General features: G+C 57.2%; 1 protein-coding gene and 1 long non-coding RNA gene across 4 annotated transcripts in view; both read left to right on the forward strand.

Annotated features, from left to right (window-relative positions):
* Positions 1-17434, forward strand: part of PODXL2 (podocalyxin like 2) — a 40917-nt gene extending 23483 nt beyond the window's left edge. For all 3 annotated transcript variants that reach the window (XM_060180277.1, XM_060180278.1, XM_060180279.1), the window contains 6 exons: positions 2280-3106; positions 3775-3849; positions 12934-13090; positions 13313-13374; positions 14800-14979; positions 17170-17434. In XM_060180277.1, the coding sequence (XP_060036260.1) occupies positions 2280-3106; positions 3775-3849; positions 12934-13090; positions 13313-13374; positions 14800-14979; positions 17170-17382 (1514 nt within the window). In that variant the 3' untranslated portion in view covers positions 17383-17434. The remainder of the gene's footprint in view (positions 1-2279; positions 3107-3774; positions 3850-12933; positions 13091-13312; positions 13375-14799; positions 14980-17169) is intronic.
* On the forward strand, positions 16075-16995 carry LOC132535218 (uncharacterized). Its single transcript, XR_009546987.1, has 3 exons — positions 16075-16149; positions 16196-16325; positions 16918-16995. It is a non-coding gene; the product is annotated as an uncharacterized LOC132535218 (long non-coding RNA).
* Positions 17435-17469: the final 35 nt, after the last annotated feature.

Raw genomic sequence — 17469 nt, forward strand, 5'->3', positions numbered from 1 at the left:
TATTGCTGTTGTTGTTGTTGGGTAGGAGAGAGAGAAATGGAAAGAGGAGGGGAAGACAGAGGGGGAGAGAAAGACAGACACCCGCAGACCTGCTTCACCGCCTGTGAAGCGACTCCCCTGCAGGTGGGGAGCCGGGGGCTCGAACCGGGATCCTCACGCTGGTCCCTGCGCTTTGCGCCACCTGCGCTTAGCCCGCTGCGCCACCGCCCGACCCCCAACAACTGATTCTTAATGGTCTTAATTGTCAACACCTTGTGTCCTTTCCTGACATCACTTGTCTTTCTTTGCAGCCTGCTCTCATTTTAGGGGTGCAGTCTCCCTGCCTTTCAGAAGTCACTGACTGGAAGACTAAACATCGTCTTCTGTTCCCTCTGCGCTTGTCTGTGTCCCTGTCCGAGCCCTCCTCCCCCCACCTCCACCTTCTCTCCTCCGGTGTTTATTCTGGCTCGGGGATTATTCGTGGCTGTGGTGTCATCTGCTTCCCACATTCCTAGAACTTCATCTAAACACATCCAGCTTTCATTCTGACAGTGGTTGTTTTTTTTTTCCTCACTGTCATTTGTCAGAAATTTCAGAGATGAGTAAAGCAACTCATTTAGCTCACCACCACAAGCTCCCAGCAGCTCCTGTTTCCAGAGCCAGTTGTAAACTGCCTCTGGTGTTTGTGATTTGAAGTGGCGTGACAGCTAGGAGAAGCCGCCACCCAAAGAAAGCCTCACATGAGTGTTCAACAAAACAGGTCTGTGGTTTCTGTGAGCCTTTCTCCTGAGAGCCTCGGAAAGGACGGTGTTTGTCCTCACTGCCAGGGAGCCCTTTCCCTTCCTAGCTGTGAAACCCCCCTCCCGTAACAGTGCTCTGGTAAGTTCTGGAAGGCGCTAGAAATCTCTTTCCGGGAGTCGGGCAGTAGCGCAGCGGGATAAGCGCACATGGCACAAAGCACAAGGACCGGCGTAAGGATCCCGGTTCGAACCCCGGCTCCCCACCTGCAGGGGAGTCGCTTCACAGGCGGTGAAGCAGGTCTGCAGGTGTCTGTCTTTCTCTTTCCCTTCTCTCTCCACTTCTCTCCTATCTAACAATGACGACATCAATAACAACAACAATTAAAAAAATAAGGGCAACAAAAAAGGATAAATAAATATTAAAAAAATCTTAAAAAAGAAACCTCTTTCTAGCTTTCTAGTTTTTCTCCAGCTTTTCTTTCACTCTTTTTTTTTTTTTTTTTTCTTTTGCCTCCAGAGTTATTGCTGGGGCTGGAATCCACTATTCCTGGAGACCATTTTTTCCCCTTTTGTTGCCCTTGTTATTTCATCGTTGTTGTGGTTATTCCTGATGTCGTCGTTGTTGGATAGGACAGAGAGACATGGAGAGAGGAGGGGAAGACAGAGGGGGAGAGAAAGACAGACACCTGCAGACCTGCTTCACCGCCTGTGAAGCGACTCCCCTGCAGGTGGGGAGCCGGGGGCTCGAACCGGGATCCTTATGCCGGTCCCTGCGCTTCACGCCACGTGGAGCTTAACCCGCTGCGCCACCGCCCGACCCCCTTTCACTCTTTTCATTGGTCCAGCCAGGTCGAAATTATACAAAGAGCACATCCTCCAGTGACCTTACCCATGACCTCACTGTTTCTGTGCTGAGAGAGTTCCCAGACCTCACCTGGGGACTTCACCAAGAAGACCCATGACGACTCCCTGGACAGGGGACAGAGGATACTTCGCTTCAACATGTGTGCGTGTGCGTGTTAGAGAGGAGAGAGAGGAAAAGGAAGCCAGAGCATCACTGTAGCACATCCAGCTCCAGGGATCCAACTTGGGACCTTGCGCTCGCCAGTCTAACGCTGCTGGCTTGTTTGTTTTTGCCTGCTGCATCTGCTAGGCCACAGGAAACTCTTTCGATACTAGGGAGATCTCAGTGCATCTCCCAAGCGCGGAAGCACAGACACATTATACAGACAACAGAGAGGATAGACTGAGTCCACCAGCAGGCTGACTGAGGGGCCAGCCAGGCCAGCACTAGCTGGTACTTTGTACGTTGCTGTGCTGGTGGAATTCTTGTGTTAGTGGCAGAGTTGTATCCGTTTATTATCATGAAGGAACAGGGCCACCAGCCCAGCCTCGTCTCCCTCCCTGTCACCCAGGCTTCCCCCTTCCCACCCCCCAACAGCTGCCCCCTCCCCGCTGACCCCCAGGGCCTCGTGGTCTTTGACTGTCCTCTGCTCAGCAGGTACTGAACACCCAGTGAGTGAGGAAACAAGCGACTAAATTTTCCTTCTCTGTCCTCAGACTACGTTTTTCCAGACTTAACGGAGAAGGCAGACTCCCTGGACGATGCCAACCCTGGCCAAGAGCTGCTCAGCCTCGCCTCACCCCTGCCTAAGATGAGTCTGGTGGAGCCTCCCTGGCGCATGGCTCCAGAAGAGGAGGAGGAAGAGGAGGAGGAGATGGAGAAGGAGGAGGCAGAGAGGGAGGAGGAGGAGGAAGAGGAGGAGAGGGAGAAGGAGGAGACAGAAAAGGAAATAGAGGAGGAGGAGAAAGAGGAGGAAGAGCTGCTCCCCGTGGATGGGGAAGCCCAAACTCAGCTCCACCACGCTTCTCCCACCAGTACCAGCCAGCTCCCTGAGACCCCTCAACACAGGCCTGAGGATTCTGGGGACCAGGCCTCTTCAGGTGTGGAGGTGGGGAGCAGCATGGAGCCGAGCCTGCCCCCACCCTCAGCACCCCCAAGCACAGTGGCCCCAGGGGCTCAGGACTTCTCTGGCCAGAAGGCAACAGGGGCCACCATGCTGCCAGCATCCGGGCAAGGGCGTGAGCAGGAGGCCCCCCCGGAGGAGAGCCAGGGGGCCACCGCAGAAACAGCTGGGCTGCCCGATCAGCCAGGAGAGGCGGTGTCCTCAGCTGTTCCTCCTCCTACGGGAGGCCCTGGTGGGGCGGAAGTCCCAGGAGAAGACCCCCTTTATCCCAGAGCCTCAGCCTCAGCCTCATCTCCCCTGCCCCCCCGAGACTTGGAACTGACAGCGCCCTCTGCTACCTGGGTTGAAGGCCTGGGCCAGCAGCCCGAGGAGGGGCAGGCCGCAGAAGCTCAGTCCAGAATGCCCTGGGACTCTACCCAGGTAAGGGCACCCCACACTGCACATGGTGGGGGGGTCTGCGGGCCAGGCTGGGCCCCCAGCACGGCCTCTGGCACACTGAGGAGTACAGTGAGGCCCAGTGCCCCTGGCTCTGTGGGTTTCTTTCATTTAGTGTTCCCTCTGCCACCCTCCCTGCTCACCTCCACCCCTCTGCCACCGGGCAACTGCCCTCTGCTCTCCTCATTGCCAGCACTGGGCAGGGCATGTCAAGCCTGTGCTCACCCCACAGGCACCAGGAAGGAAGAGGGGTCCCAGGTCATCAGCCTGTGTGTCCAGCAGGCTGAGACAGCACTGGGTGTCTAGAACATTAAAGGCAAGAGTGCCCACTGTGAGACCCTCTGCTCTGGGGAGACCCTCTATGGCCTGGGGAGACCCTCTACATTTTGAGGTGAGCCCCTGTAAGATGGGAAGATCCCCTGTGGGCTAGGAGACCCTCTGTCGTCAGGGCGACCCTCTCTGATCTGGAAGTCTGGCCCCTCTGACACAGCTCCCACTCCTGTGTGTCACCCCCAGACTCCCTCTGGCGTCGGCCCCCAGTACTGCCCTTGGAAACTCCCTGGCCTTTGCCTTCCTGGCCCTCTGGCCTCCCCACCTGCCCCCTGGAACCTTTCCTTGTGCCTTTGTAATCACTCATTGTGTCTCTGGAGTAGGTGATCTGCAAAGACTGGAGCAACCTGGCCGGGAAAAACTACATCATCCTCAACATGACAGAGAACATAGACTGCGTGAGTACAACCCACACAGACGTGGGAGGGGCGTGGGGGGCGGCTCTTCCTACGTTCACAGATGTGCTCCCCTGCTTCTTCATTTTTTAGGGCACTCCCCCCAACACCTTTAATTTGAGGATTATTGTGTTTCGGTGTACACTGTTCTCTCTCTGAGAATGCTAATTTCTTTTGTTTTTAAATGATCTTATTTATTTATTAATGAGAAAGATAGGAAGAGAGATAGACTCAGACATCACTTTGGTACCTGTGCTGCTGGGGACTAAACTCAGGACCTCATGCTTAAGAGTTCAATGCTTTTTTTAAAAAATTTTTTTATTAGGGGATTAATGTTTTACAGTCAGCAGTAAATACAATAGCTTGTACATGCATGACACTTCTCAGTTTTGAGAGTTCAATGGTTTATCCACTGCACCACCTCCCAGACCACCTGATTTCTTTCCTTTTCTACCTACTTCCTTTCTTTCTTTCTTTCTTTCCTTTTTTGTATGTGATGTAGGAATCGAACCCAGGGACTTGCAAATGTTTGATACTACTGAGCAGTCTCCCTGGTCCAATTTTTTTTTTTAATTTTAGTTATTTTTCTTTATTTATTGAACAGAGACAGCCAGAAAGCAAGTGGGAAGGGGGAGGTAGAGAGGGAGAGAGACAGAGAGACACCTACAGCCCTGCTTCACCACTCACAAAGCTCTCCCCCTGCAGGTGGGGACTGGGGGCTCAAACCTGGATCCTTGCACACTGTAACAAGTGTGTTCAACTTGGTGCGCCACCACCCGGCCCCTCCCCAACCCAATTTTAATTTAACTTAAAGATGAATTGTATTTATCTCATATGATACACTTGTGTGTGTGCATTCTCTCTCTCTCTCTCTCTCTCTCTCTCTCTCACACACACACACACACACACACACACACACACACCATTTCACGAGGGACCAGAGTACTCTCCAGGACGTGCTGTGCCAGGGCCCAAACCAGGTACCTTCGGTATACAAATCCTTTGCTTTACCAGCTGAGCTATTTCCCTGGCTGCTATTATGTATTTGTGTGTGTGTGTATGTGGGGGGGTGGAGCTCACACACCACAGCACTGCTCTGCCATCCATGGAGTTCCCACCTGTTTCTGTCTTTGCTGCTCTTACACGGTACCAGGGATCTCCTGCTTGGAGGCCACGTGCTCTACCCACTGAGCAACCCCCCCTCACCTTCTAGGTTTTGTGTTTTTGATGAGCCTGGACCTTGCACATGTGCTGTCTCATTCTTCTGGAGCTACCTCCCGCCCCCACACCCAAGCTGCCTTTTCATTCAGCTAGACAGAGAGGGAGAGACAGCACAGCACAGAGCTGCTCCCAGTGTCGTGGTGCCTCTCATGCAGCGTGAGGACTTGAGCCTGGACTCTGCACGTGGCGAGACACGTACTCTACCCAGCGAGCTAGGCCTCTGGTCCTGAGAGGCTTCCTCTGCTGTCGGTGGCCGTCCGTTTATTGTTTCCAGTCTCAGCGTCCTCACCTGCTTGGGTGTTTGGTGGGGCAGATCCATTCGGAAATGTCAGACACCACCATCTTTTAGCTGTCCCTCTTGGGCGGCTTCCTAGCTCATTTGAGGAAAGAACTGCCGGGAGGAGGAGGGCTGCCTGCCACCGCTGGCGTCTCTGTGTCAGGACCTATGAGTACACGGATTCACCGCCTCCCTGCAGTCGTGCCTGACTTCTGGCCCAGGAATTCCATCTTTTATCTTCTCTGAAAACGTCTCAGACCTCTGTCATGTTGGAGGCCGGTCTGCAGCCTCCAGAGGAGCTGAGTTCCAGCTGCTTCTGGAACAGACCTTCCAGCCGCAATCCTAATTTCGTACCGTCTACCCCCCCCTTCCAAAGGGAGCCAGTGCTGCTGCTTCCAGAAGATTCTGGGAGTCCAGCAGTGTGAGTCTGCTTGCTGCCCGGCTCTCCCCGCCATCTCAGCAACTGCTAAATTAAGAACCCCAGACTTGACCATCTGCTTCCCACATTCAACTCTTGTTACTTGTGTCTTCTTTGCTTTGTTTTTTCTTGTCTTTGTGATTTTTGACATTATAAAATTTCTCTACTCTGGCTTAGGATTGAAGGAAACATGAGGGTACTTGGGTGTATTTTTAGTTTTTTAGTTTTTTTTTTTGCCTCCAGGGTTATTGCTGGGGTTCGGTGCCTGCACTACGAATCCACTGCTCCTGGAGGCTATTTTTTCCCATTATGTTGTGCTTGTTGTAGTTGTTATTGTTAACATAGCTGTTGTTGTTGTTGGACAGGACAGAGAGAAATGGAGAGATGAGGGGAAGACAGAGAGGGGGAGAGAAAGGTAGACACCTGCAGACCTGCTTCACTGCTTGCGAAGCAACCTCCTGCAGGTGGGGAGCCGGGGCTCGAACCGGGATCCTTACGTAGTCTTTTTTTTTCCTTAATAAGTAATAGAAGTTAAAAGGAGAGGGTGTGATAGGGAGAGCGAGCCAGATGCACCTGCACCACTCATGAAGCTTCACCCCTGTAGTTGGGGATGGGACTTGAACCTGGGTCCTTGTACATGGTAACATGAGCACTCAAACTGGGTGCATCACTGCCTGTTCCCTGTTTATTTTAAAAATGACCAGTGAGGTAGCTTTCCTTTTCCTCCGGCATTAGTATCAACAGGTAGACTTGTTTGTTTGTTTGTTTGTTTGTTTTTACCAGAGCGTATCAGCTCTGTGTTGCGATGGTGCTAGGGCTTGAACCCGGCACTCCCGGTGCCTCAGCCGTGAAAGTCAATGTCAATCACCGAAACTGTTGCACTGTTTCTCGGACCCATACAGGCAGATAGGACAGAGAGAAATTGAGAGGAGGGGGAGATAGAGGGAGAGAGACAGAGAGACACCTGCAACCCTGCTCCACTGCTTGTGAGGTGTCCTCCCTGCAGGTGGGGAGCCGGGGCTTCAACCCTGGTCCTTGCACTTGGTGTGCACTCAACTGGCTACACCATCATTATTTTTATGGTGAGCTATCTCACTGCCCCCTCCTCCAGGTTTTCATTTCTTTCTTTCTTAATTTTATTTTGTTATTGTTTTACCACATCACTATTCAGGCCTGGCTCCTGTGGTGCAGGGAATTGAAGCTGGGACTTTGAAGGCTCAGGAAGGAGAGTCTCTTTGCATAACCATTCTGCTTCGGCCCCTGCCACCAGCTTTCCTTTATTCCATATTCAGATCTTCCTCCCCTAACTGAAACCTGGTTCCCAGCATCCTCAGTGTGGTGGCTACTCATCTGCTTAGTTGGACAGTTTGCTTGTATTAGTCTATGAAGTGTCTTTTCACCCTACCCAGTTGACGGGATTGTATCTCTTGGAATGTCTGAAGCTTGCATGGCTTATAAATATCTATATATCATGGGAAGGAATAAGGTTTATAAGCCAGAAATTGGACAACCGACTCCCTGAGGTGTGGTGTCACTAAAAATGGAAGCAGTCAATAAATACATGTGTTTGAGAGAAAGAGGCAGAGGTACAGAAATCAGAATGAAAGACAACATGAACAAATGCAGGGAGGTTATTTGTGACCAAGAAGACATGAAAGGAGGCTGTCTGTGCAGATGCTCTCCCTGTACCACCTTTCACCCCATCCCCTCACTCCTAGGTAACCAGGCCTTTGGCTTCTGGCTTTCTTTCTTGGGTTTCTGTGGAAATAATCAGACAGCAGTAGAGTTTCTTGTTCTTTCAGCAGTGGTGACCTGGTGGTCATACTTGGCTCACTGGCTCAGGCTGGGTGGTATTCAGAGTGGCAGACATGTTTCCTCTTCAGGCCGGGGAGCTTTACCTGTGCTTGACCCACTGTGCTACTGCCTGACTCCCCAGCCATCTTTTAAAAATGTATTTTTAGCGCACGTGGCGCAAAGCGCAAGGACCAGCACAAGGATCCCGGTTCGAGCCCCCAGCTCCCCACCTGCAGGGGAGTCACTTCACAAGCAGTGAAGCAGGTCTGTAGGTGTCTGTCTTTCTCTCTCCTTCTCTCTCCTCTGTCTTCCCCTCCTCTCTCCATTTCTCTCTGTCCTATCCAACAACGACGACATCAGTAACAACAGTAACAATAGCTACAACAATAAAACAGCAAGGGCAACAAAAGGGAGTAAATAAATAAATAAATAAGTGTTTTTTAAATTTATTTTGGATAGCAACAGAAGTAAATTGAGAGGGGAGGGAAGGAAATTGAGTAAATTGAGAGAAGGAGAGAGAGAGAGACAGCACTGGCCACCATCTCGTGAAGCTTCCTCCCTGCAGGTGGGGGTCAGGGGCTTGAACCCTGGGCCACAATCTTTTTTTTTCTTTAGCAAACGACACTCCACTACAGTTTAGCCACCACGTTTCCTTGACAGTGTTGCCTGAAGTTGAGGAGTTTTGTGTTGTTGGGAAGTCCAGAGGTGAACTTAGCTGCAAACACAACTTGCCAGATTCCCTTTTCTCAGTCATTGCTAGATGTTTGTGAGGGTTTTCTTGATTTTTTTTTCCCCCTTCTTTATAGTGTGTCTTGACACTTTGATGTCTTCTAGCTCTCTCAGATCTCTTGCAGGGGCTGGGAGGGGGCATACCTGTGAGAACACGTGTTTCTTTTCAGGACCTGGCCACCACGTGGGAGCCCCAGGCAAGGGGCAAGCTTCATAAGTAGTGAAGTGGTGCTGTGGTGTCTCTCCTTCTCTCTGTGTCTCTCTTCATCTTTATCTCTCATCCGCTATTTGGAAATAAAAGAAGAAAAATGACGCTGGGAGTGGTAGGCTTGCGCATGGCAGTGGTAGGTAAATACAGACCAGTAAATACTGCGTGTGGTGTTTTCAGAGCGCGGCTCCTTGCTCTGCCTTCTAGAGCTGTAACTCTTGTCAGCTCTGTCAAATCCGTCTGGCCCAATACAGATAACCATTCTATGCTTTTCAGATTTCTTCTTGGTCACAAATACCTCCCTGCACTTTTTCATTTTGTCTTTCATTTTGATTACTGCATCTTTACCTCTTTCTTTTAAACATATTTATTGACTGCTTCCTTTTTTTTTTTTTTTTTTTTTTGCCTCCAGGGTTATTGCTGGGCTCGGTGCCTGCACCATGAATCCACCGCTCCTGGAGGCCATTTTTCCCCCTTTTGTTGCCCTTGTTGTTGTAGCCTCGTTGTGGTTATTATTATTGCCATTGTTGATGTTGTTCATTTTTGGATAGGACAGAGAGAAATGGAGAGAGGAGGGGAAGACAGAGAGGGGGAGAGAAAGACAGACACCTGCAGACCTGCTTCACCGCCTGTGAAGCGACTCCCCTGCAGGTGGGGAGCTGGGGGCTCGAACCAGGGATCCTTACACCGGTCCCTGCGCTTTGTGCCACATGCGCGTAACCCGCTGCGCTACCGCCTGACCCCCGTCTGCTTCCATTTTTAGTGACACCACACTGCAGGTTGTCGGCTGTCTGATTTCTGGCTTATGAACCTTATTCCTTCCCACGACTGTTACCATGACCTCATGTTCAACTCCAGGTTGTGAAATGATTCCTATAGAGTGGCTTCAGGAGTCCCAGTAACCTAGATCTGCCTTAGTCTTAATCACTTGCTTGGATTTCTCCTTTCTTTCTTTCTTTCTTTCTTCCTTTCTTTCTATCACATGCTCGGATTTCCCTGGCATGGAGGACTGCAGCATGGACCCCACACCCAGGTGGCGTGCAGTCCTGGGAGTGGCCATGCTCCTAGGTGACCCTGCTTCCTTCCACTTGTGGACATGAGTTGACGGCGCCCCCCCCCCCCCCCACATTCCCTGCTCCTCCAGGTGAGTGGGGAATTCTCTGAGCGCCCATCTCACTGGAAGAGCAACCCTTTGAGACTCCCGTTCTCCGTCTCACATGGGCTGGGAGCACTGAAGGCTGCGTCTCAGGTTCCCAAAGCCTACGCCTGGCTCTCGGGCCCTCGGAACTGCCTTCCAGTGGCCTTGGCTCTCGGGCTTCAGCTTGGGCCGGCTCTTAGCGCACTTTTACCTCTTTGCTGTTTGTTATTCATCCAGGACTTGTGTGTGTTCGTAACAAGGTGGGAGAGCAGGCCTTCCACCAGTTCCATCTGCTAACAGCTCACAGTCACTGTGCTGTGATGTGATGGGGAAGGAGCCTGCAGGGTGCTGGGAGTTGAGTGGACTGGTTACTAGGCCCTGGAGAGAAGCAGAGGAGCTGGCGCCCCCATGTGGAAGAACAGTGTGCCGCACCTGTGGGAAGGACTGTCCCCCAGAGGGACCCTCTCCCTGATGCCCTGGGACTTCACACAGATGGAGTCACTCCGCCTGTGGGACGTCACGTCTGGCTTTTTTCTCTTAAACGCCTACGAGATTCGTCTGTCTTGCTGCACATTTGTCCCTTCTCATTCTGAACTGTGTTTCACTCGTCTGCCGGTTGATGCTGGTGGGCATTTGAGTCCTCTCTCGTTCGTTTCCAGCAGCTGTAAAGGTGCTGCCACAAGTTCTCTTGGACACCAGGTTTAGGGAGCCTGGGGACATGCATGTTGAGGAACATGCCTCGGGGTGACACTGTGAGGTCACATCTCTTCTGCTCAAGGAAAAAAAAGTGACCAAAGCCTGTCAACCTGCCACTGGCCCTGCTTCTCTTTATGCCATTGCCAGTCCTGGGGGCCTCCTTCGGTCCAGCCTTCCTTCAAGGTGTGCAATGGACTTCATGCCACTTCCGGGCATTTTAGTTTGCACTTCTCTGATGATTCATAAGGGTGAGTCACGGTCTCTGAGGTATTTTGACCTCAGACAACCATCTGCTTTTTTTTTTTTTTCCTTCTGAAGCGACTAGTCCAATCCTTTGCCCACTAACCTATTGGTCATCTGACTTTTTTTTTTTAAAGAATTTATTTATTCATGAGAAAGATATGAGAGAGAGAACCAGCCATCACTCTGGTACATGCCGGGGATCGAACTTAGTACCTCATGCTTGAGTATCTAGTGCCTTAGCCACTGCACCACCTCCTGGACCACTATCTAACTTTTTAAATAGATGTCTGTGTATCTGATACATCCTGGGTGTCAGATCTCAGTCAAGTACGTGTACCAGAAAGATATATTCTCCTATAGTTTTTTTTTTTTTAACTATGTGTGCTTAACCCGGTGTGCCACTGCCCTGCCCACTCTAGCATTTTTGAAAAAAAACTTGACCATAAGGTGGCGCAATCTGTCAGTCCCCCTCATCCCCCATTGCCGGCTTGTTTGGGCTCCGTTTAGAAGCCTTGTCAAGGTCTGTGCTTGCTTCTGAGACTTCAGCTCTGAAACGCCTCTGGAGCTGACTTTGGTGGATGGTTCTACCAATCAGGGTGCTTTTGTCTTTCCCGCTGGCGAGTCCACTTGTCCTATCACCTGGACTGAACCGATGGCTCTGGTCCTCTCAGGAACCCCCAGATGTGGGGGCTCAGGGAAGTTCAGTGTTTTCCTGAAGGTTGAGGAGCCGGGTATGAATCCAGACGCATCTGACTCCAGCCCAGGGCACCCCATTCTGTCACTGACACTTGGTTCCCATCTGCAGAACCAATGGTGTGAAATAACTGATCATTACCACCACCACCCCCCAGAACTGACACTGTGGGTCTGTGGGTTTTAGCTGGGAAGACGTCTGACATGAGTGATAGGGCTGCAGGGTGGGGGCCACTGCCCATGGCCCAAGAGTCCTAGTGCATCTACTCTGCTCAGACGACACACACACACACACACACACACACACACACACACACACACACACACACCAGGTTCAGGCTAACACACACACACTCACACACACAGCAGGTTCAGGCTAACACACACACACACTCGCACACAGACACACACACACACACACACACACACACACACACACACACGCACGCACACTCACACACAGCAGGTTCAGGCTAACACACACACACACACACAACGTGACTCTCCATTTCAGGGGACATGTTTTCCCAGCTGCATAAATGGCTCATGGGAGTGTGGTGACTGTTCAGCCAGGAAGTGCTGAGGCCTGAGTCCCTGTGCCTGGCGTTTCCATGGTGACCAGGAGCTTGGGGCCCAGCTCGCCCTTTAGGTTGCCATGACAACTAGAGAAGCTGATCAGCTTGGGCTCTAGCCAAAAGGAGACTTGGGGATGTCAGGTCCCATGGGTGGCCTGTGGAGACATCTGTGGCGCTGGTGGGGGTCCTGGGGTTGGGGAGCAGGGAGTACCTTATACCAGGTGTAAGAGGGGGGAGGCTGCTGGGGAAGGTGAGGGAACACAGTGGGTGGGACAGCCTGAGGCCAAGGAGGGTCTCCCCCAGAGCAGCCTGGCCCAGTCCCCTCCCCCATCACTGAATGCACTCACCAGGTATACGCAAGGTCCAGGGGATCTGAACAGCAGCCTGGGGGTGGTGCAATGGGTGGAGTGCTGGACTTGTGTGCTTGAGGTCTTGAGTTCAATCCCCAGCATCGCATATGCCAGAATGATGCCTTGATCTCTTATAATTTTTTTTTATTATTGTTTCTTGAATAGACAGCCAGAAATCAAGAGGGAAGGGGAAAGATAGAGAGGGAGAGAGACAGAGAGACACCTGCAGCCCTGCTTCACCACTTGCGAAGCTTTCCCCCTATAAGTAGGGACCGGGGGCTCGAACCCGGGTCAACGCACATTGTAACATGTGCGCTCAACCAAGTGCATTACCACCTGGCCTCCAAATCAGTGTTTTTAAAAGCAAAAAAAATAAGTCATGTTCTCAGAGTTCCTGTGTCATGGTTCTGCAAAAGTCTCTCATGCCCGGGACTCTGAGGTCCCGACTTCACTTTCCAGCACCACCATAAATAAGCCGGAGCTGAGCAGTGCTCTGGTCTCGCTGCATCTCCTCTCCCCCTCTCTCCCCACCATGAAAATAAATACTTTAAAAAAGAGAGAGAAGCTTTCCGAGAGCACAATAGTGTCAGAGGGCCCGCGAGGGCCCCTGGGTCCCACACCTTCCTCCTGGCCCCGCCATGCCTCATGGGACAAAGTGGGTCGGTGGTCCCTGGCCCCCACAAAGCCCGAGCAGCCCGCGCCCGTGTGGAGGGGAGGCCGGACGGAGCCCGCTCTGGCCCTGCAGGAGGTGTTCCGGCAGCACCGCGGCCTGCAGCTGCTGGCCCTGGTGGAGGAGGCACTGCCCCGCCACGGCAGCGGCCACCACGGGGACTGGCACATCTCCCTGAGCAAGCCCAGCGAGAAGGAGCAGCACCTGCTGATGACGCTGGTGGGCGAGCAGGGTGAGAGGCTGGGGAGGGGGCCAGGCCAGCACAGGAGTGGGGACCCTCGAGCTGGGCTGGCAGGACGGTGGGGACGCTGGAGACAAGGGGGGTGGCGTGGAGGGAGCGCTGGGCTGAGCCAGTGATGGGGGGGTTCACTCCAGTGAGTCGGTGGGTGGGGGAGTGGGCCGCACGCACCCCGGAAACCAGCCCAGGGCAGTGCTGATGACCATGTCTCCCCAGGGGTGGTGCCCACTCAGGACGTGCTCTCCATGCTGGGTGACATCCGCCGGAGCCTGGTGGAGGTAAGAGCAGGCACAGGCTCCCCTGGGCCAGGGCTGCCATTGCGGGGAGCAGCACCCCTTCCAGGTCTCCCCAGTCAGTGTAGGCGCTGGGCCAGAAAGGGGTGCAGCGGGGTAGCCAGGAGGGTGGAGTGGGGGTACCTGGGTGGGGGTCCTGCCAGGTGAGTGGCTGTTTTCTGGGGAGAAGCCCTCAGAGTGGCTGTGTAGCTGCGGGACTCCTGGTAGGGGTGGCAGAGTGGGCAGCCGGGCCTGCTACAGTGTGACCGGGCTTGGCCAGCTGGCCTGGGCACCCTGACCCATGCCCACGTGCTCCTGCCCCCCATAACACCTCCCTGCCTCCCTCCTCAGACATGGACACCCGCCACACAGGAATGACTGATTCTCCCTGCCTCCCTGTGACCCAGCCCCAGTCCCCCTTGTCCAGGGCTCTGTGCCAGAGACAGACCTGCCTTCGGGGAGCCCTACCCTCTTATCTCCACGCCTTGGGGGCCTGTGTGTACGATGATAAGCTCTGGGCACTAGACAAGGTAGCCTTCGCGGTGGGGGCTGAGGCCCAGAGTGGGGAGGTGACAGGCCTGAGGCTGCACAGCCTCTAAGGGGTGGAGTCAGGCTTGGCTGAGTGATTCAGGAACTCGGCCTTTCACCTCCACTTGGGGGCCTTTCCTGTTGAGAAATTCTGGTTCATGGACACTGGGGGGTGGGGTGGGGTTTAAGGAGGGAAGCCTCCACCCAGTCCTGGCCCTGGGCGCCTTTAGAAATGTGTCCATTGGTCATACCAGAAGAATGCAGGGGTACCTAGCCTTCAAGAGGCGCGACAGGGACACAAAGGGGGACTCAGATCCTGCACCAGGAACCAGCACACCACACATACATCCACCTGTCAGCAGGTGGTGGCCCCGGCTGTCCTCCCCTCTGCTGAGAGGGTGACATGGGGAAGAGGCCTCCCCCAGCCCACACAGCGGCCCCAAGGCTGGGGACAGTGTCTGTCCGGGAGAGAGTGCGGGCAGCTTGAGCCACTGGTGACACTGCGGAGGGAAGGGGCTGGGGCAGCTCAGGCCGCGGTAGGTCCCCAGCACATGCCCTGCACTGTCCTCGGACCCCCCACCCCTCCCTGGAAGCTGGGTGTCAGAGACCCGAGTGTGGGGGTGTGTGCTGGGGTGGTACACGCCCTGCTGCAGTGCAGGGCCATGTGGGGGTGGAGGGCAGGCTGGGGACCCTCAGGGGCTGCAGGCATGTCAGGAAGCAGCAGACTGCCGGCCTCTTAGAGCCTGCGCCGCGCCTCTACCCTGTACTCCACCTCGGAGCCCCGTACCCACCACCGAGCCTCCCTGCCCCCAGCCTCAGAGCCCCCTACACCCGCTCTGGGCCGCCGCCCCCTGCGGAACCCTGCACCCCGCACCCCGCACTCAGCCGAGACCCGCCCGGCAGATCGGCATCCAGAACTACTCCATGACCAGCAGCTGCCAGGCCCGGGCCAGCCAGGTGCGCAGTGACTACGGGACGCTGTTCGTGGTGCTGGTGGTCATCGGCGCCATCTGCGTCATCATCATCGCTCTGGGCCTGCTCTACAACTGCTGGCAGCGCCGCCTGCCTAAGCTCAAGCACGTGGTGAGCCCGGGAGGGGGCCTGGCACCCAGCCTCCCCGCCACAGGGCAGCCACGGGGTGGGGGGTGGGGGTGGGGGTGGGGGTGGATGCCAGCTCCACCCAGGGGGCAGCAGCTCCTGGCCTGGGGGCTTGTCTCAGAGAGCCTCCAGGAGGGTGGGGTGGGGGCTTCCCTGAGAGAGGCAGACCCTAAAGTCCGGGGTGGGTTAGTGAGTGTGTTTGGGGAGCTGCCCCTGAGGTCTCCCCAGCCCTCCCGGGTCCTGGGGTCTCTGGGCAGGGTCTGAGTTGGGGGTTCTCCCCGCCACTGGCAGGGGCAGGTCCAGGGTCTGGGGGGGGGGTCAGCGCGGTGGGGTCCCCCCAGGGGCAGGTCCAGGGTCAGGGGGTCAGCGCGGTGGGGTCCCCAGGGGCAGGTCCGGGGTCGGGGGTCAGCGCGGTGGGGTCCCCAGGAGGGGTCCCCAGGGGCAGGTCCTGGGGTCTGGGGGCCAGCGCGGCGGGGTCCCCCCGTGGGCAGGTCCCGGGGTCTGGGGGTCAGCGCGGTGGGGTCCCCCCCCCCCCCCCCCCCCCCCGTGGGCAGGTCCGGGGTCTGGGGGTCAGCGCGGTGGGGTCCCCAGGGGCAGGTCCGGGGTCTGGGGGTCAGCGTGGTGGGGTCCCCCCAGGGGCAGGTCTGGGGTCTGGGGGTCAGCGAGGTGGGGTCCCCCCAGGGGCAGGTCTGGGGGGTCAGCGACGTGGGGTCCCCCCAGGGGCAGGTCCGGGGTCTGGGGATCAGCGAGGTGGGGTCCCCCCAGGGGCAGGTCCGGGATCTGGGAGGTCAGCGTGGCGGGGTCCCCCCAGGGGCAGGTCTGGGGTCTGGGGGTCAGCGAGGTGGGGTCCCCCCAGGGGCAGGTCCGGGGTCTGGGGGTCAGCGTGGTGGGGTCCCCCCAGGGGCAGGTCTGGGGTCTGGGGGTCAGCGAGGTGGGGTCCCCCCAGGGGCAGGTCTGGGGGGTCAGCGACGTGGGGTCCCCCCAGGGGCAGGTCCGGGGTCTGGGGATCAGCGAGGTGGGGTCCCCCCAGGGGCAGGTCCAGGATCTGGGAGGTCAGCGTGGCGGGGTCCCCCCAGGGGCAGGTCCGGGGTCTGGGGGGGGGGTCAGCGCGGTGGGGTCCCCCCAGGGGCAGGTCCAGGGTCGGGGGTCAGCGAGGTGGGGTCCCCAGGGGCAGGTCCGGGGTCTGGGGGGGGTCAGCGAGGTGGGGTCCCCCCAGGGGCAGGTCCGGGGTCTGGGGGGTCAGTGAGGTGGGGTCCCCCCAGGGGCAGGTCCGGGGTCGGGGGTCATTGCGGTGGGGTCCCCCCAGGGGCAGGTCCGGGATCTGGGGGTCAGTGAGGCGGGGTCCCCCCAGGGGCAGGTCCGGGGTCTGGGGGGTCAGCGAGGTGGGGTCCCCCTAGGGGCAGGTCCGGGGGTCAGCGCGGTGGGGTCCCCAGGGGCAGGTCCGGGGTCTGGGGGTCAGCGCGGTGGGGTCCCCCCAGGGGCAGGTCCGGGGGTCAGCGCGGTGGGGTCCCCAGGGGCAGGTCCGGGGTCTGGGGGTCAGCGCGGTGGGGTCCCCAGGGGCAGGTCCGGGGTCTGGGGGTCAGCGCGGTGGGGTCCCCAGGGGCAGGTCCGGGATCTGGGGGTCAGCGCGGTGGGGTCCCCAGGGGCAGGTCCGGGATCTGGGGGTCAGTGAGGTGGGGTCCCCCCAGGGGCAGGTCCGGGGTCCGGGGGTCAGCGCGGCGGGGTCCCCCCAGGGGCAGGTCCGGGATCTGGGGGGTCATTGCGGTGGGGTCCCCAGGGGCAGGTCCGGGGGTCAGCGCGGCGGGGTCCCCCCAGGGGCAGGTCCGGGATCTGGGGGGTCATTGCGGTGGGGTCCCCAGGGGCAGGTCCGGGGGTCAGCGCGGCGGGGTCCCCAGGGGCAGGTCCGGGATCTGGGGGGGTCAGCGCGGCGGGGTCCCCAGGGGCAGGTCCGGGATCTGGGGGGTCAGCGCGGCGGGGTCCCCCCAGGGGCAGGTCCGGGGTCCGGGGATCAGCGCGGCGGGGTCCCCCCAGGGGCAGGTCCGGGGGTCAGCGCGGCGGGGTCCCCCCAGGGGCAGGTCCGGGGTCCGGGGGTCAGCGCGGCGGCGTCCCCGGGGGGCTGCGGGGCGGGGCTGCGGGGCTCGGGCGGTGCCTGCACGGTCCCCCCCCCCCCCGCAGTCGCACGGCGAGGAGCTGCGCTTCGTGGAGAACGGCTGCCACGACAACCCCACGCTGGACGTGGCCAGCGACAGCCAGTCGGAGGCGCCGGAGAAGCAGCCCAGCCTGAACGGCGGCGGCGCGGTCAACGGCCCGGGGGGCTGGGGCGCGCTCGTGGGGGGCAAGCGGGACGCCGAGGACTCGGACGTGTTCGAGGAGGACACGCACCTGTGACGCGGGGCCCGCGCCCCTGCATTAAAGCCGCCCGAGCCGGGCCCTGCGCGCCGCCTGCAGACTCCTTCTTGGGGGCCCGGGGCTCGT

This window comes from Erinaceus europaeus, chromosome 21 (genome assembly GCF_950295315.1).
Source record: "Erinaceus europaeus chromosome 21, mEriEur2.1, whole genome shotgun sequence".
Lineage (NCBI taxonomy): Eukaryota > Metazoa > Chordata > Mammalia > Eulipotyphla > Erinaceidae > Erinaceus > Erinaceus europaeus.